Consider the following 17,483-nt stretch of genomic DNA (forward strand, 5'->3'; position numbering starts at 1 on the left):
GCTCATATTGTGCTCTCTTACTACACCTTTTATCCCTGTGGGGAAGGAAAAGGGCGATCAGGTGTGTGTGTGATTCCGGTCAACTGCCTGACTTTGCCTGACCCTTGTGTTGGGACACACTAGGTTAATGGCTCGGGTGTTAGTCTGTCGTCCTTGGTGATCTTTTGTGTCGGAAGTGGGGTGGTGGGGATAGAGTGTTTGCGTATCCTACATGGTAGGTTGGGGAAAAGGTGTCAAAAGAAGGTTGATACCGCATCTTACCTACCGGTATCCCGCTTCCACTCCCTGAGGACCCCCCCACCCCATCCAGGTGATCCTCCCTCACTGATCCACCCTCTGGAACTGGATCCAATAACGATGGTCGTGTCCTGGCCACCTTGATGACAGATCCCCGGGGACTAGTCAGGGAGACAACTTCAGGTTTCTCACAAGTCCCATTTGTTGTTTTTGCCACTGTGTAATATAGTATCAAAAATCAAAGAAACTGATAAAAACTGGTTAAAGATCTCATTCACCCCTCGTAGCACCACATACATGCCAACCCCAATTGGAACATCCTGTTTAGGACTTCCAAATCTGTACACAGTCTGTGCCGCGTAAAAGACTGCTGCACCCTGGGCTTCAGGTGCCATGGCACACAGAGCACCCAAGCAGGAGAGAAGCAGGTAGCTGGAGCCCACATCAGGTAAGTGGGGGAAGGGGAAGGAGGGGGTGCAAGGTGCCACGTAGCAGCTGAGGGCTCGGGGGGCCCACCCTGGATGGACCGGGAGAGGGCAAAACACAAAAGGTTGCACCTGTGGAAATGCAGCCTTTTGTGCTACAATCGTGTGCGCGATCTTTTGTGCGCGGCCCATAGACATAGACCCTCAAGTTCTTAAAAAACTCTGCCACCTACCTACTCTTTGGTCATCACTGAACCCTCCTAGCTTTCCTTTATAAGCCAAATTTCACTAGAGCCCAGTGAAGCAACAGGTTGAGTTCAAGGACCTAGCATAGTCTACTATTGCATCAAAACCAATAGTCTTGGATTGATTTCTTCTGGACATTTCACTCCTTGCCTCAGCAGATGCCTTCACTTGTGCAGCACAGTCACACCCACACTGGAAGCCACACCTTCTTGGTAAATGGCCCAATACGTTGGAACTCGCTGGCTGTATCCATCCGACAAGCCGCTCCTATTTCCCTTTTTGGCACTTTTAGCATTTCCTTAAGACATCGCTGTTCTGATCCACTTTCAAGCATGACCCTGTCCTCTCATCCTGTCCCCTTCAAGAAGTTCCCAGGCCCAGGAAATCGCTTTCCAGTGCATGTGTACTCCACAAATAGAAATATACTTTAAAACAAAAAAAGAAAGCCTTACCAGGCATGTCCAAGGTGAGCGTGATCGTAAACTGTTGGTCCACAGCTGTACCTGGTAAAAGAGTTAACAGTAGTGAAAGTTAGACCACCTACGAGCTTATTGTCTTGCTTCAGTGCTTGCGTTCTTAAACATGCTGGGTACTTGATAACAGATTTACGCATACAACTCAAAGCATGCTTGCTTTGACAAAATATATGGAAAGCAGGCAGGCATTATTATGCAACAATTATATAGATGAGAATTCTGAATCCTGGAAAAGCAACATTCACCACTACACTTTATATGAACTGCTATAAACAAAAGTATACCAATCACAGTTATTACTGGTTCCTAAATACTCAGTAGGGTGCCGATTTAAATCGCAAATTGAGCAAACACAGAAAAGGACTTATGACGGCGTGTCCAGAGCACCACAGCAGATTAGTCAGGGCCAGTGATCCAAACGTCAGGATCCAGCCCGAGATCATTGAGCGCCTATGACAGGAACTAAAACTAGCCCACGCAACAAAATTCAACAAATTATGCTAGAAACTCATCATACAAATAAAAATACTTCTCACTAGTCAAATATTTTCAAACACTTATTTTTCATAAACTAAAAATCCTTAGTTCCACTGGTTTAAGGCTCCATGAATTTCACCAATTTCCTGTGGTTATTCATTTCATATCCAACGAGTTTCGTAATTGGGTTTCTTCATCAGGGAAAATAACCACTTTTTCTGAGAATCATAAAATAAAGAAACGTATACTTAAATGCTAAAGGAGGAAGACTGGTGGGGACGGAGGGAGGCAAGTGAGAGGTAATACAGAAATTCTTTGCCGATCTCTATAGGGAGTAAACAAGGGACACAGATGGGCAGCGAGCATATCTGGCAGGGTGTTCAGGACCACGGCTGACAGCTGCACGCTCAGAACAACTGGAGGAACCAATATCTTGGGAAGAGGTGCAGCAGACGATACCACAATTGAGACTGCATAAGAGTCTGGGGGAAGATGAACTAACATCAGCATTTTATACAACAATCAGCCAGCCGTTATCCAAAGGACTGGCAGAGGTGTTTAATGATTTCCGAGAGAGGGTCAAAATATCATCCTCTATGAAGATGGTGCACATTACTGTCATCCCGAAACCGGGGAAAGAAACCTGCAGCTCAGCTTTTCGTACAGGCCGATAGTGCTCATCAATGTAGACAGCCAATAGTATACAAGGGTGCTAGCTGCGGGGCTTGAGGGTGGTTTACCCTCCTTAATAGTGCAGGACCAATTGGGGTTCATCCTGGGACGGAACGTTTTCAATAACATAAGGGGGGTCCTGCAAGTAATTGTCAAGGCCATGAGGGGCCCGGGGGGGTAAGAGATCTACGCCTACTTGTCTGTTAATGCTTGATGCCGAAAAGGCATTTGATCCCGTCAAATTGGGCTTCATGAACCAGATGCTGAGCATGGTGGGGGCGGGAACGAATCTTCTGAAGATGGTGCAGGCGAGCTACCAGAATCCCCAAGCTAGGGTCAAAGTGAATGGGGGTTTGACAGGACCCTTTCCAATTAGTCGGGGAACCAAACAAGGCTGTCCGCTTTCTCCTTTACTCTTTGCGCTACTGATGAAGCTGTTTGCGCATCGAATAAGGGAGAACAGGAATATGCAGGGGGTTAGGTGGGTGAACTTGCATCACAAAATCAGCCTTATTCCGACGATGTGGTACTCATGGTCACCGATCCTGAAACTTTGCTCCAAGCAATAATGGGTGAAATACGGTCCTTATCAGGAGGTATCTGGATTTAAGGTTAACTACTCAAAGTCCGAGATATTAAATATATCGGTCGGCGAGGAAGAAAGGGAGCGACTGGAGGTCAATACACCATTTAGATGGGCGTCAGGTTCGGGTACCTTGGAGTGAATTTGATGGCAACTATAAGCAAAATAATGGGTGCAAATTACCCAACAATGGTACGGCAAATTAAAGCAGAACTTACACGATGGATGGGACTACCTCGTCATTGTTAGGAAGGATAGCAATCGTGACATCCTACCCCGGCTACTATACCTTTTTCAAGCAATTCCCTTGCCACTGCCAGGGAAGTTGATGAAGGGGATCCAGAAGGACATTATGGGCTTCATATGGAATGGGAAGAAACCCCGGATAGGGAGGAAAATCTTATACAGAGGTAAGGGGCCGGGGGTCAGCTGTCCTAACGTGGCAAAATACTTTCGAGCAGCACAGTTGAAATCCTAAGCATAGTGGAGGAGGGAGAAAAAAAAGAAACACTGGGGGATCATGGAGCAGGCAGTTGGCAGGAGAATATATCTGGAAAATGCCTAAGGCACGAGGAAACTGGAGTCCCTAGACTAGAGGGTGGGTTGACTGGAGAGGGAGTTGATGCAGTTGTTGAAACTATTGTTTGTTGATGAGTCTATTTGTGATATGCTATGCAAATTCTATGTTGGTGAAGTTTGGTATTCACAAGTGCTAATAAAAGATTTAGTTAAAAAAATGTATTTATAATATATTTAAATATTATACTCAGCCTTAAAAGGATGATTTAACTCACAATACCAACCTCACAATTCTTTCAACAATTCCAACCACAAAATCAATTTCAGAGATGAAATAGTCAAAAAAATAGACGCATTTGTCATAAATCTATCAGCACTGAACTTAATACAGTCAAACAATTACAAGGATGAAACTTACTCTCAAGCTCAAAGATCTTCTGACAAACTTCCAAGTTCCAGTATCACTAAACGGTGAAAGGTATCTAGAGAAACAAAAACCATGTCCTCTATAAATATAGGTAAAAACTCCTATCTCGTAACTCATAAGAAACTTTCTAAATCTTAGTGACGTACTTGACCGTAATCGTCTATGTCTCTTCCAGCAAACAAGCTCTCTGAATTACTGCCTGTCGCCATAGATCAACTCAACCAAATTTTAAATACCAATTTCCATTCTCCTTCTCACCACATGACCAACACGTGTGTGGATCACATAAACGTTACACCAGCTCTGTCACATGACCCCCCTCACTCATTACCTGTAAAATCCACATCATAGTGCCATATTAAGACAAGTTTCAACACCAGAAACGTCCTCTACCGACTCTCAAATTTCTCAATGAAGCTCATAGTGGCCGGATATCACAAAAAGAAATATGTAGACCCAGTTAAAATATGCTCAAATCACATATAGAATACTCACTGATACTTGTACATACCACTTAATTCAATATGGTTGCTTTATTCTAACTCTCGTCTGGATCACGTGAAAATTGCACTAGCACTGTCATGTGACCCCCCCACTCCTCTTGAATGTAAAATCCAAATCTGTGCACCATCTTAAAACGGCCTTCTTTACGAGGAAAAAACCTCTGCTAACCGTAAAGATGTAATTCAGATTTTCAACACATTCATTCCAGAAAGTCATAATTCTATTAAAGACACTGAGGCAAATGCTTTATGCTTTCTCTTACACTTTAGTTCTCTAACAGCTTTAACCAAACCAATAATAAAAAGCAACAAAGACAAAAAACTACAAGTCCCATTGTAGATAAGGTCTTTGGAAGTCCAAGGAATTATTGGTCAATGAAGAAAACCACTTGACCAATCCACAACTGTAACATTCCATAAACACTGCAATCACCCCTAAACGTACTCTTTATTTTATGATCCGAAAAAATAGACCCCAACCTGTAAACGCAATCTCTAATGAAGGCAAAACTCGGTCTCTCAGGTCTTGTTATCCACAACGGTACCTTATACGAAAAAACATCTCCGTGAACTGAACCAAGAGGGTGGGGAAATCGTGTCAGGACATAGCAATATCAGTACAATAATCGTTCCAATGTACATAACATGTGCAATATTACATTCATTGATCAAATTGATTGGAAGGGTGGAGTAATCCTTAGCCTCTGTGTCTTTAAAAGAATTAGGACTTTCTGGAACAAATGTGTTGAAAATCTTAATTCTAAGTCAAGACCGGAGGCTCGGATTATGCTTGTTCAAAGTTTACCTACCACCAACCTTCCCATATCCTCCATCGGTTTCAAATAAAAGGTCTTAAATGTTGCCTCATTCGACCAGTGCGCAGACCTCATGATATCTTCCAACCTGGTTCCTATATTGTAGGCCTTGGTGGCCATTGCTTCCCTCACCGAGTGTGCACCGTAATATTGTACGTCAATACCGCCTTGTACCATCACCTATCTTAGCCATCTGGCCAGAGTAGCTGGTGCCACTGCTCTATACAACTTACATAAGGCTATGAGTAACTGGGATACCTCTACCGGTCTCACTTACCTTGTAATGTCCTTGTATGCTGCTAAGCATCTAACCAGATATAGTTTGGTTGATTTGGAAAAGCATCATACGAGATAGATTTTAACCCTGTTTTAGTCCTTCTCCAGATGAAGAGGGTCACCCCATTGAGTGATAAAGACTTTTTGTTCACCTCGAACGCCCTAACGTCTGAGGTTCTCTTACATGAAAGAAGGCACAAGAGCATAATAAATTTAGCAGATGGTGCTTTCCTAGATCGAACTGCATTACCTGGTTATTAGCTTTAACACTATCTACGTCCCACAGCTGGGAGTACTTTTCCTTGGGAAGTCTCGTCATCCTCACTCCCTTCAACAGTCTGCATATCAGAGGGTGTTCCCCATTAGTAATTTTCAGGTGGCCTCCTGAGATCGCAGTTATGGTCCTATATGCTCTCCCTTGCGCCGCCATCTGGGCTAGAAAATTGGCTATGTGGACCACATCGGTTCTATCGGGATGTACGCCCCTCTCCATACACCAGCTACACTCCAGTTCACCCATGCATATTTATATTCTCTATGAGTGCCTGGTGCCCATGATACGTTGATGAGAAGTTCAGTCTCACCCGATAGGCATGGCCTAAGCTGGGGTCCTGCACAATGGACTCGTGCCTGGGAAAAGCCACTGGATTGTAGTGTGTCAGCTCAAGGAGACTGGGGAACTGCGCTTGTCCCATCCAGTCCAGAGTGACCAAAATCACCTGAGCCAAGGTCCTCACGATCATTGAGAAAGGGGGAAAGCCGTAATTCACACACTGTTCCCATAATTGGAGGAAGGCATCTGTTGCTTCCGCCTCTGGGTCTGGTCTCACTGAGGAACCGAGGAAATCGGTTGTTCAACCTCGATGCAAATGGATCGACCTGACACGGTCTCCAGCGCCCCATCAGATCTAGTAATACCTTCTCACTCAGCTTCCAATCGCTGGCATCTCTGAGAAATCTGGAGTTCCCGTCGGCCATCTCGTTCTGTCGGCCCGGTAGGTACTCCGCTGTCACTGAAACCTGTCTTTAGAGGTGCCAAAACTCCTTTGCCAACTCTGCTACCATTCTGGACCTTGTTGACCCAATCGGTTTACATACCGGACCACTGACACGTTGTCCATCTTGAGGAGTACGCAACATTGTGCCCTCTCCTGCATCCAACATCACACTGCAAAGGATCCTGCCAGCAATTTTAGGCAATTGATGTGCAATGCCGTCTCCTGATCCGACCACCTGCCCTCTGTCGATAGGTCTCCGCATAGTGCTCCCGAGCCCCATCTGCTGGCGTCGGGTTCTATGATCAGGTCTGGGGATGAGCCAAATATAGCTCTCCCATTCCAAGCATCCATATGTTGGAGCCACCATTATAATTCTTACCTCGCTTCCTGGAGAATCGGTACGGTTGATTCGTAAGATGCACCCCTCTTGAGGTGCTGGTTCTTTAGCCTCTGAAGGGCCATGTAATCTAAAGGGCCTGGGAATATGGCTTGGAATGATGATGCTAGCCGGCCCGCCATCCTGGCGATCTCTCGTAAAGGCATCTCTCTCTTTAACAGAGTCTGTCTGATCGGTTTCATGATGTCGTTCACTTTGACAATTGGTAGACTGAGACTCCCAAACCGAGTATCGCAAAACCCAGGAATTCCATGGACTGATCTGGTTGAACACTTATCCCAGTTTATTTGAAAGCCCAGTTGCTGGAGTAGTTCTAGAGTGATATGCACTGGACTTTTGAGCATTCCTCGGTCCTGGCACATTATGGAAATGTTGTTCAGGTATATTATGAGCCGGATGCCTTGTTCCCCCAGATGCGTCCCCCAGATGCGTCACTACAGGTTTCATCAGTTTGGTAAAACACCAAGGAGCTGACGCCAGGCAGAAGGGTAGGCAACAAAATTCCCATGTCAACTCCCCCCAGACAAATCTCAGGACCTCTGATTCTCTGCTGCAATGGGCACCGTCAGTTATGCATCCTTGAGGTCTATCCTGGCTAGCCAATCTCCCTGTAATAGTATATCCCTTAAGAGGTGAATACCCTCCATTTTGAAATGTCAGTAAATCACAAAATCGTTCAACCCTCTCAGGTTGATAACCGGCCTCAGCTTGTGTTTTCCTTTGACCAGGAATACATTGCTTATGATGCCTATGGAGGAGTTTGTCACTTGAACTATGGCCGCCTTGCGCTCAAAGTTTCTCAGTTCTACCTCTAGCAACTGTTGATGATCTTCGCTCAGATATATATGATTTGGGGGTGTTATCGGTCTTGGGGTTGTAAAAAAATCTATGTGAAACCCTCAAACCTTGTCCAAGAGCCAAGCATCTTTGGATATGGAGTGCCAACATTCTATATTCGTTGCTTATCTCGAGCCTACTGCTAGGAGGTCTAGGTTTACTGCGTGCTTGAGCTCGCTCGCTCTCACTTGTGTTACTTTGTTGGTAGTCTCCTTGTCGCCAGCCCTTGCTCCTGCCCCTCCCTCTACCTCTGGAGGGAAAGGAGGGGTTCTGTCTATGGCCCTCTTTATCTCTCCATTGCCTTCCATCAGTTTAGGGCCTGTTATGTGGGTATCGGCGGGTAGAGCGGCCCACGCCTCTGCCAGCCCTTTCCCGAAAATGTACCTGCCGAACACCCTCTTCAGTCAGGCCTGTCCTTTATCTAGGGCCAGCAGGCGAATTTAGATAGTTCCTTTATAAAAGAATCCCCAAATAGCTTGGGTTCTATCTTTACCAACAGTGACCTCCTTTCAGTTGTAATCACGCAGTTGGCGTTCCCCAACAAGCAAATGCCCCTTTATACCCATCCACTCTCTGTTCTTTCTAAGAAGAGAGCCTACATCCAAGCCCGCGTCTCGGTGGCCTCTAACAACTCAGTCAAACTCTTCAAAATCTGCAATGAGCTGGCCAATCCTGCTGCAGTCTTCACCTCTCCTGTTCCCTCTCCTCTTCCTCTACCTCTATCATTCCAGGCCACTCTCCGGCTGTATCTCCTTATTTTCTCCTCCTTCTCCCTTTTCACCCTTGACAATGTTTCTAGATAAGTCTGATCTATGAAAGTCTTGCTAAAGCAGGTGCTCCCCTGCTCCTCCAGAACCATTAAGGACTACAACACCCTTACTCCAGCCTTGGCCGATTTCTGCAATCACTCTTGCCACTGGAACCTCCCCCTGCCCCCTTAAGCACCCTCTTGTGCACCCCCTCCTTAAGAAGCCCTCTGCCAATCCTTCCTCTCCGGCAAACTATCGCCTGATCTCCATCACTCCTTTCCTGGGCAAACTCCTGGAAAAGCTGGCCATCTCCCAGCTTAATCTACACACTGATTCTGTTGGTTGTCTCCATGACCACTGCTGGCTTCAGAGCAGCCAGAAGCACGGAAACTGCTCTCCCGAACACCTGTGAAGACTTGCTCTCCAATCTTGACTCTAACCTGCCTTCTGTCCTCATTCTCCTTACTCTGTCCTCTGCGTTCGAACACGGTCAACCACGTCATCCTGCTCTATCGTCTGACAACCTGGGTATCTCTGGTCAGGCCCTAGCCTGGTTGACCTTTCTTAAAGATCGACCCTCCCAGGTCCAACTTGGGTATTTCCTATCTTCTAACTCACTCTCTACTTGTGGTGTTCCCCAAGGGTCTAACCTCTCTCCCTGGGTATTCAACCTCTACGTGGCACCTCTGGCCCACCGCATCTCTACCTTCTGTTATAACTTTCAATGTTATGCGGATGATACCCAGCTCTCCTTCAGGCTCCCCTAAGCCTCTTCTGCTCCTTCTCTCATACCCGACTGTCCGCAATTCAGGAATGGTGTGCCTCAAACGTTCTCTGCCTTAATGCCAGTAAGACTGAGTTCCTCCTCATTGGGACACCCACTCCTGCTTTCCCTCTCTCACTCTGGCCGCCCACCCTGGGCCCTCTACCTGCACATTCCTGGGAGGCGAAGAACCTTGGTGTCATCTTTGACTCCACCGTCTCCCTCTCCCCTCACATCTCTGACGCCTCTAAGAAGTCACACAATCAGCTGCACCTCCTTAGGGGTATTCTTCCTTTTCTCACTTTCCCCCAGAAGCTCACTGTCTCCAGTGCCCTGGTCCACTCTAGGCTGGACTACTGCAACAGCCTCTTTTTAAATTTGCCTGCCTCTACTCTTTGCCCTTTACAACTAATCCATAACAGGACTGCAAGACTTTTCCTTGGCCTCAAGCCCAGGTATCGTATCTCTACAGCCCTGAAATCTCTCCATTGGCTCCCTGTCGCTGCAAGTATCAATTCAAGACCCTCTGCATCGGCCACAAGGCTTTCTGGGGGAGCACACTACATCCAACTTTCTGTTCCTAAGCATCTTCCTTCTCATGCCCTCCGCTCATCCACCTCCAACTCTCTGAAGGTCAGACACTTCTCCAGGCAGAGTGGAGGGCAGGGGGGTAGATCTCAGTCTTTGGCTGAGGTCTCCCCCTGGAACAGACTCCCTGCCTCTATCAAACTTGAGCAGGACCACCTAAGGTTCCAGAAGCAACTCAAGACCTTCCTTTTCGCTTCCCCTTTCTCTCTCCCTCTCCCTTTCCGATGTCCCTGTCTGCTGCGCATACTGGTTACCTGGCCACCCATTGAACTTAAGGGACAAGGCTCCTACACGACCAGTTGCCCTTGCAATGCCTCTGGGCCTCCCAACCACTTACGGACTGTATCTGCAACCCTACAGTCCTCTGACTCTGCAATTGTGAGCCACCTCCCGGCAGCACTTACGAGTTCCCTTGCACTCTCCCCTCCCCTCCTTGGCACTTCTCCCCCCTCCCCTCCGCAATTGCACAATCTGAATGACAAGGCCTAGTAAGATCGTTTTGTCTTCCTGTCTTCCCTTCCTTGTCTTGTCGCACCTAGACACACTTGTGTACAGGAATGTTATAAATGAATTATATCTTATCATATCATATCCAGTTAGTACCACTGGATCTACTGTCTCATTGTTTTCACTGGCCTCTTCCACCATCTGCAATATCTTCATGAGCATACCTACAATATCTAACAGCTTGTCTTGACAAGATGGCTATGACCTATCCAGGAAAAGGGGATAAGTAGGTGCACACCAAGTGTTTCAATTATAAAGTAATTTTTCTAAATGTGTAAAAATGTAGATAGTCTGGTGCGGGGTAGGAAAAGTGATCCTGGCACAGAATCACTACAACGTGTAAGTGAGGAAAAAAAACGAGGATCCAAAGGTAGGAGCCCTCCTGTCCCCTGCACTCTTTTCAAAATCCATCAATTGATGGTTCATCAATGTCAAATAAATTCAACTTAATCATTCCATTGTATTTAGAGTTACATCAATAATGAGAAAAATCACTTGTAAGTTTTTGTAAAAAGAAACCAAACAGGTATTTAATTTGCAATTAACAATAAGTTCACACTTAGATTCTGAACCGAAAAAGAGCTAAGATAGCTGTCAACAAAGTGATAAGTAATGGTAGTCCATGTATACAATTGAGTAATGGCTGACGCGTTTTGGGAACAATATCCCTTCTTCTTGAGCCAAGCAGGTTTAAACTGTAAAAAATAAATGAATAGATAGTGTTTCAGTCCTTTCAACTATAATCACGTTGAAGTCACATACATATGATTGAATAATCCAAGCCTGTTAAGTTCTTACAGAACATAAATAGAAGAATAAGCAAAGGTCAATCAAGTATTGTGCTGCCAAGTCTAAAGGAACTTAAAGGCTGCTAGTCCAGTGTACCCTGATTATAGGAGCCGCCAGATCGGCCAGTGGGCATCATTATGCTCATTACACGTCCCAAGAGTGGAAAATTACAATTTAAAGTGTGCTTCCAAACCAAATTACATCCATATTGCCTGCTAAGAATACCTTAAGTGTGAAGTGGGTGAGAACTGTGTCGTCCCCGGCGATGGTTGAGGAGGATGTGTTCCAAATCTTAACACACCAATTTATAGATTTATACTCGGATGGTAATACACTTGAAATATGCCCAAAGAGTAATTTTGATCCACATGTACAGAATTCTATCTTGAATCTCTTTGAGAACAATGTTATTTCAGATTTGAAACGGATCAATTATCAAATCTCCACACCCATTAATGTAAAGAAAAGTCAATTAGATCACGTGGAAGCATTGGCTAAGGACGAGGCCCTGACCATAAAACCTGCTGATAAAGGAGGTGCAATTGTCGTTATGGACACTGATGACTACACGAAAAAATGCTTACTGTTACTTGATGACACGAGTACATAAAGAAAACTTAGTGGGGATCCAATCATGAGAATAAAATCACTCATTGAAGAAATAGTGGAGGAAGCATTGGACAATAAATGGATAAGCAATAAAACAAGTGAATTCCTAATCAACCAACATCCCATCACACTGGTGTTCTATGGACTGCCAAAGATCCATAAAAACCACAGTGATCCTCCACTTAGACCCATTGTAGCTGGCACCGACAGCATTTTCGATCCATTGTCTATATATATTGACTGTTTACTTCAACCTCTCATCCAGGATATTCCAATTTACCTAAAGGACACTACAGACTTTTTAAACTGCATCCAGGAGATTCGAGCATTGAGTTCACATTGCATACTATTCAGCATGGATGTGTGCAGTCTGTACACATCCATCCCACATGAGGAAGGCATTCAAGCAGTTGACTGGCTGTTGTTGAACTCCCAAGCAACGAAAGGAGACCCCCAATTGATCATGAAGCTCTTAAGTCTAATACTGAATAACAACTATTTCAGATTTCAAGGCAACTTCTATCTCCAAATCACGGGAACCTCTATGGGGTCAGCCATGGCCCCAGTATACGCCAAAACATTTATGTATAAATTCGAACATACACATGTATTGGAAAATGCACACTGGTCAAACAAAACATTAATTTGGAAACGGTATTTCGATGATATCTTTGGGATTTGGTGTGGTACCATGGAGGAATTGACTGCTTTTCTTAACTTTTTGAACCCAGTACATCAGACCATTAAGTTCACAATGGAAGTAGGAACACCATCTCTACATTTCTTAGACGCCCATTTGGAGATTAGAAATAACCAAATCACCACCAATGTCTATCACAAACCCACCGACGTCAACAATTCATTACATTTTTCCAGTTTTCATCCTAAATCCATGTTGAGTAGTTTACCCTACAGCCAAATCCTGAGATTGAAAAGGATAGTTTCAGATCCAGCGGGACTGGATGTTGAATGCACCAAACTATTTGACAAATATTCAGGCTATCCACAATCCGTTTTAGAGGAAGCTATGGAGAGATCATCAAGTGTGAGCAAAGAACAACTACTTACACCTAAGATCAAAAATAAAAAAACACCACTACTCTACATCACGAAGTACTCCCATCAAAGTTTCCAAGTGGGGAGATCAATTAAAAAACACTGGGGACTACTCCAAAACGACCCCTGTCTTGCGAAATTATTCCCAAAGTCTCCAATTTTTTATTTATTTTTTTAAACGTATTTTATTAGCATCATTTAAATATAGTTAACATTTAACAAAAAATGAGGTGTTAAACAAACAAACAAAACAGTCTTCATTAGATGTTGTGGTATCTTCAGTGTCTAGAGGTAGGTGAATTCGTGAGTTCGGGTGCCGAGGTTGGGTCCAGTCGGGCGTCTTTGGAAGTTTAGGTGAACCACTTCCTGGCAATATGTTGTTTCTGGGGTTCCCTTCAGGGGGGTTTGTGGTCTGCACTCTTAGGAGGGCCTTCCACGATTCAAGGGTGTTGTTTGCTTCGTCTGTTCCATAGTTGGCCCCTTCCTGCCATGCTCTGGTCTCTGCCTCGGACCACCTTTCTAGTTCCTTAATCCAGCGTTCATATCTCGGGCCCCCTGAGGACTTCCAGGCCATAGCTATGGTTCTTTTCGCAAGGACGCAGGATAGGTCCATCAGTTTGACTACGTGTCTGTATTTGCTTATTTTGGGGTAAGCTCCTAATAAGCAGACATTCGGGTCCCACTCGTATCTGGTTGTGCCAGCAGTTGTGCAAGTCTGCCTAACTCTGGATCAGAGTGTCTTTACCCTATTGCAGGTCCAAAACATGTGGATCATGTCAGCTGTGTCGCTGCCACACCAGGGGCAATTCGGTGAGACTTTCTTGTTGAATTTAGCCACCCGCTGTGGGGTCATGTACGTCCTGTATAGGGTATTCAGTTGTATCTGCCTGAACCTGGCGTTGCGGAACACCTCTTCTGGGTACAGTAAAATTCTTTCCCATTCTTTGTCGGTTAGTGTGATGCTCAGGTCCATTTCCCATCTCTCCTTGAGTGCTATGCCTTTGGGGTTAGGTTTGTCCATCAATCGGCTGTAGAGCCGGGTTACCGGTTTCCATCCATCCGCTAGCTCGTACATCTCCTGTAATAGCGGGTCCGGAGTGGGTTCCTCGGGCCAGCTGTCCCATTTGCTTCTGGCGGTCAGGTTGAGTCGGTGATATCATAGGAATTGGCCGCTGGAGAGTCCTTCAACCTCCTGCATCCATTCAAAGTCTCTGAATTTGTCCTCTTCGAACATGTCCCCCCATACATAGATCCCGGCATTTTTCCAGCTTCTTGCTACCCTCAGATCCATCGTGGTTTTGCATGCATCCACTAGGATGGGAGAGTTGGGTGAATATGGATGGCTCGATTGTAGAATGGAGCGAGTTCTGGTCCAGATCTGTCTGCCTAATTTCACTATCATGGGGACATTCTGTGTCTGCTTGAGGGGGTTCCAGAGTACTTCCTTGGGGAAGAGATTGGAGGGTATTTGACTCAGTAGCGCAGATTCATTGTTTTGTTCGTCTTGAAGCCACCTTGTCACGTGGCTGAGCTGTGTAGCTAAGTAGTACATCTGAAAGTCGGGGAGTTGTATTCCGCCTTCTTTGTGTCGTAGCGTGAGGACTGAGAGGGGTAGTTTGTGTCTGGAAGGGCCCCATAGGAAATCTCGGATTAATATTTCAAGTGTCTTGAAGAAGGTGGGGCGGATATAGTAACAAATGTTCGTGAAGAAGTATAGGAAGCGGGGGAGAATTATCATTTTTGTAATGGCCGCCCGACCCATCATTGCAAGTGGCAGTTTTGACCAGAATTTCATAGAATTGCGGAGTCCTTTCAGCGCCATTTCGGTGTTGTGGTCGTGTGTGAGTTCTGGGGTGTGATGGATGTTTATTGCCAGGTATCGGAATGTTTAGAGTTGCCATTTTATCCCCACTACTGGTAAATCAGTTTTTGCTAGGCCTCTGAGTCTTGCCAGCGGGAATGCACAGGATTTCGATCTGCTAAACTTGATTCCTGAGTAAAGTGCGTAGTTGTCGAGGACGTCTAGTATGACTTGTGCATTTATTTGTGGGTCCTTCACATACAAGAGTACATCGTCGGCGTACAGGGATATTATGGAGTGTTGGTCGTCCAGTTTAATGCCTGCGTCGAAGAACTGTCTAAAATAGGTGATAGCGGGCACCCTTGCCTAGTGCCTCTCTGAATCTCCCAGGGCTTCGAGATCATCCCTCCAGTTTTCACTCTTGCCATTGGTGAGTTGTCGAGCACCTTGATCCATCTCACAAAACCCTCTCCAAACTCCCTCAGCACCTCGACCAACCATTCCCAGAATTTGGAGTCGAAGGCCTTGACGGCGTCGAGGGAGAGTACCGCAGGATCCTCGTCTCTCGCGGTGGTCTCCGCCATAGTGTGTTGAAGTCTTCTTAGGTTGGCCGTGGTGTTGCGTCCCGGGACGAAGCCATTTTGGTCGTCGTGAATCAGGGTTCCCACCACCTTTGCAAGTCTGTTGGCTAGGATAGTGGTTAGGATCTTACTGTCGTAGTTAGCATTGCTAATGGGCGGTATGAATCATAGTCCGTGGGTGGTTTGTTGGGCTTAAGCATGGGGATTATGATTGTTTCTTTCATAGTGTTAGGGAGTATCCCTACTTCGTATGCCTCCGTGTAGACCTCATGTAGTATCGGAGTGATGATATCTTCGTAAACTTTATAAAATTCAGGCGGGAGGCCGTCACTGCCAGGAGTCTTACAGTTGGCCAGCGACCTGATAGCTTCCTTAACATCTTCTGTAGTGATCTCCATTTCCAAAGCTTCCCTCTGTTCCTCGGATAGTCTCGGTAACCCAATTTCTTCTAGGGTGTTCTTGATTTCTTCTCTGGATATTTGCCTATTGTGGGAGTATAGTTTACAGTAGAACTCCGCAAAGGCGTTGTTAATATCCTGTTGGGTCCTGCATGTTGTCCCATTCTCAGTTATCTCTGTAGGAGTGTGTCTTGGTTGTTCTCGTTTGCATAACCAGGCTAGTATCCTGCCTGGTTTATCGGCTTCTTTGTGGGCCTTGGCGGTGTTTGTTGCAAAGTCAAATTTGGCTAGCCTGTCCCAGGTTGTGCGACATTCTTCGCGAATTTCTTGTAGGGTCTCTTCCATTTCCGGGGTGGGGACAGTGCATGCCTCGAGGCGTGTTATTTCAGCTTCTCGTTCTTCTAGGGCTGCTGTCAGGTGTTTCCGGATGCCTCCAGCCCCCGCTATCACCTCTCCTCTTATCACTACCTTCATTGCCTCCCAAAGCGTGCTCCAGGTTGATACAGAACCTTGATTGTTGTCTACGTAGTCCTCAAGTTTGTTGCCGAGGGCTTCTCTGAATTCTTGATCCGTAAGGGCTGAGGTGGGCATTTTCCATGTCGGGATCGGTGGTCTGGATCTCCTTAATTTCCATTAAATAATTAAATGGTGAATGATCGGAGATCGATCCCGCCTAGGATGCTGTTGCGTCTATCATTGAGGTTTGCTCTCTGTTGATGAACAGATAATCGATCCTTGTGTGAATCTTGTGAGGGGCTGAGTAATATGAGTAGCTTCCTTCATTGGGGTGTTCTCTCCAAATGTCAACCAGGTTGAGGTGATCCAGCGCATCGTTTAGTGCTTGGGTGGCGGCGTTTCTCGGTTGCTGGGGGGGGGTGGATCTATCCATGTTTCCGTTCCTGTAGCAGTTAAAGTCGCCAGCCCATATGAAGGTGCCTTCCCTGTGATGCGACATTTTGGCACAGAGCGTTTTAAGGTGTGAGGGAATTCCGTGTTGTGGAAAGTAGGAGTTCACTATACAGACCGCCGTGTGTTCAATGGTACCCCATATTATTAGATACCTGCCTTCAGGGTCTGCCTCCGAGCCCAGTAGGCAGAATGGCACGTTTGGGTTCACCCACGTGAAAACTCCTCGAGCATAGCTAGAGTAGGGTGCTCCTTTCGCGGTGCCTCCCCACCGCTCAGCTAACTTGGACGAGGACTCCTTCGACAGGTGGGTCTCTTGGAGTAGTGCAATGGATACCTTCTTTCTGCGGAGATAGGATTGGATCCTATTCCTTCTCAAGTATGATCCCATACCACGTACATTCCAAGTTATCACTTTCAATTGTGTCGCCATTGGGATGGAGTGTTGGATTCCGTGCGTATGCCCTTTCCTGTGTTTCTCATCTATTGTTGATCATCCTCGGTGGTTCCCAGATCTCGGTTCTTAGTTCTGGTTTTGCTTGTGATCTGCGGTGGTCTTGCCCTTTGCCTTATTGGTTGCGCTAGTGTGAAGACTGTAACTAGAGTAACATTTAACAAAACTGGAACTGGTGCGCCCAGCGACTGCGTATTTCTCTCGGTGCTCAGGCGCTCTCGCGCCGTCAGGTCCCATCCGGGTATCAGGCTCGAGCGGGGTCGGGCAGGCAACTGGCCTGTCCTGGTCGGTTCGTGGGGGCTAGGTCCTGTGTCTGGTGTGAGGCCAAGCAAGGGCCGCATCTACTTGATAAATAGTGGTGTAGGTTACCTCCTTGGTTGTCGTAGGATAGTGA

At 46.0% G+C, this 17,483-nt stretch overlaps 1 protein-coding gene across 3 annotated transcripts in view; it reads right to left on the reverse strand.

Annotated features, from left to right (window-relative positions):
* CARS2 (cysteinyl-tRNA synthetase 2, mitochondrial) overlaps positions 1-17,483 on the reverse strand; it is a 1,341,930-nt gene that overhangs the window by 1,117,391 nt on the left and 207,056 nt on the right. For all 3 annotated transcript variants that reach the window (XM_069636755.1, XM_069636758.1, XM_069636756.1), the window contains exon 2: positions 1,361-1,411. In XM_069636755.1, coding sequence (XP_069492856.1) covers positions 1,361-1,411 — 51 coding nt within the window. The remainder of the gene's footprint in view (positions 1-1,360; positions 1,412-17,483) is intronic.

This window comes from Ambystoma mexicanum, chromosome 7p (genome assembly GCF_040938575.1).
Source record: "Ambystoma mexicanum isolate Mex_15411 chromosome 7p, UKY_AmexF1_1, whole genome shotgun sequence".
In the NCBI taxonomy this organism is placed as follows: domain Eukaryota; kingdom Metazoa; phylum Chordata; class Amphibia; order Caudata; family Ambystomatidae; genus Ambystoma; species Ambystoma mexicanum.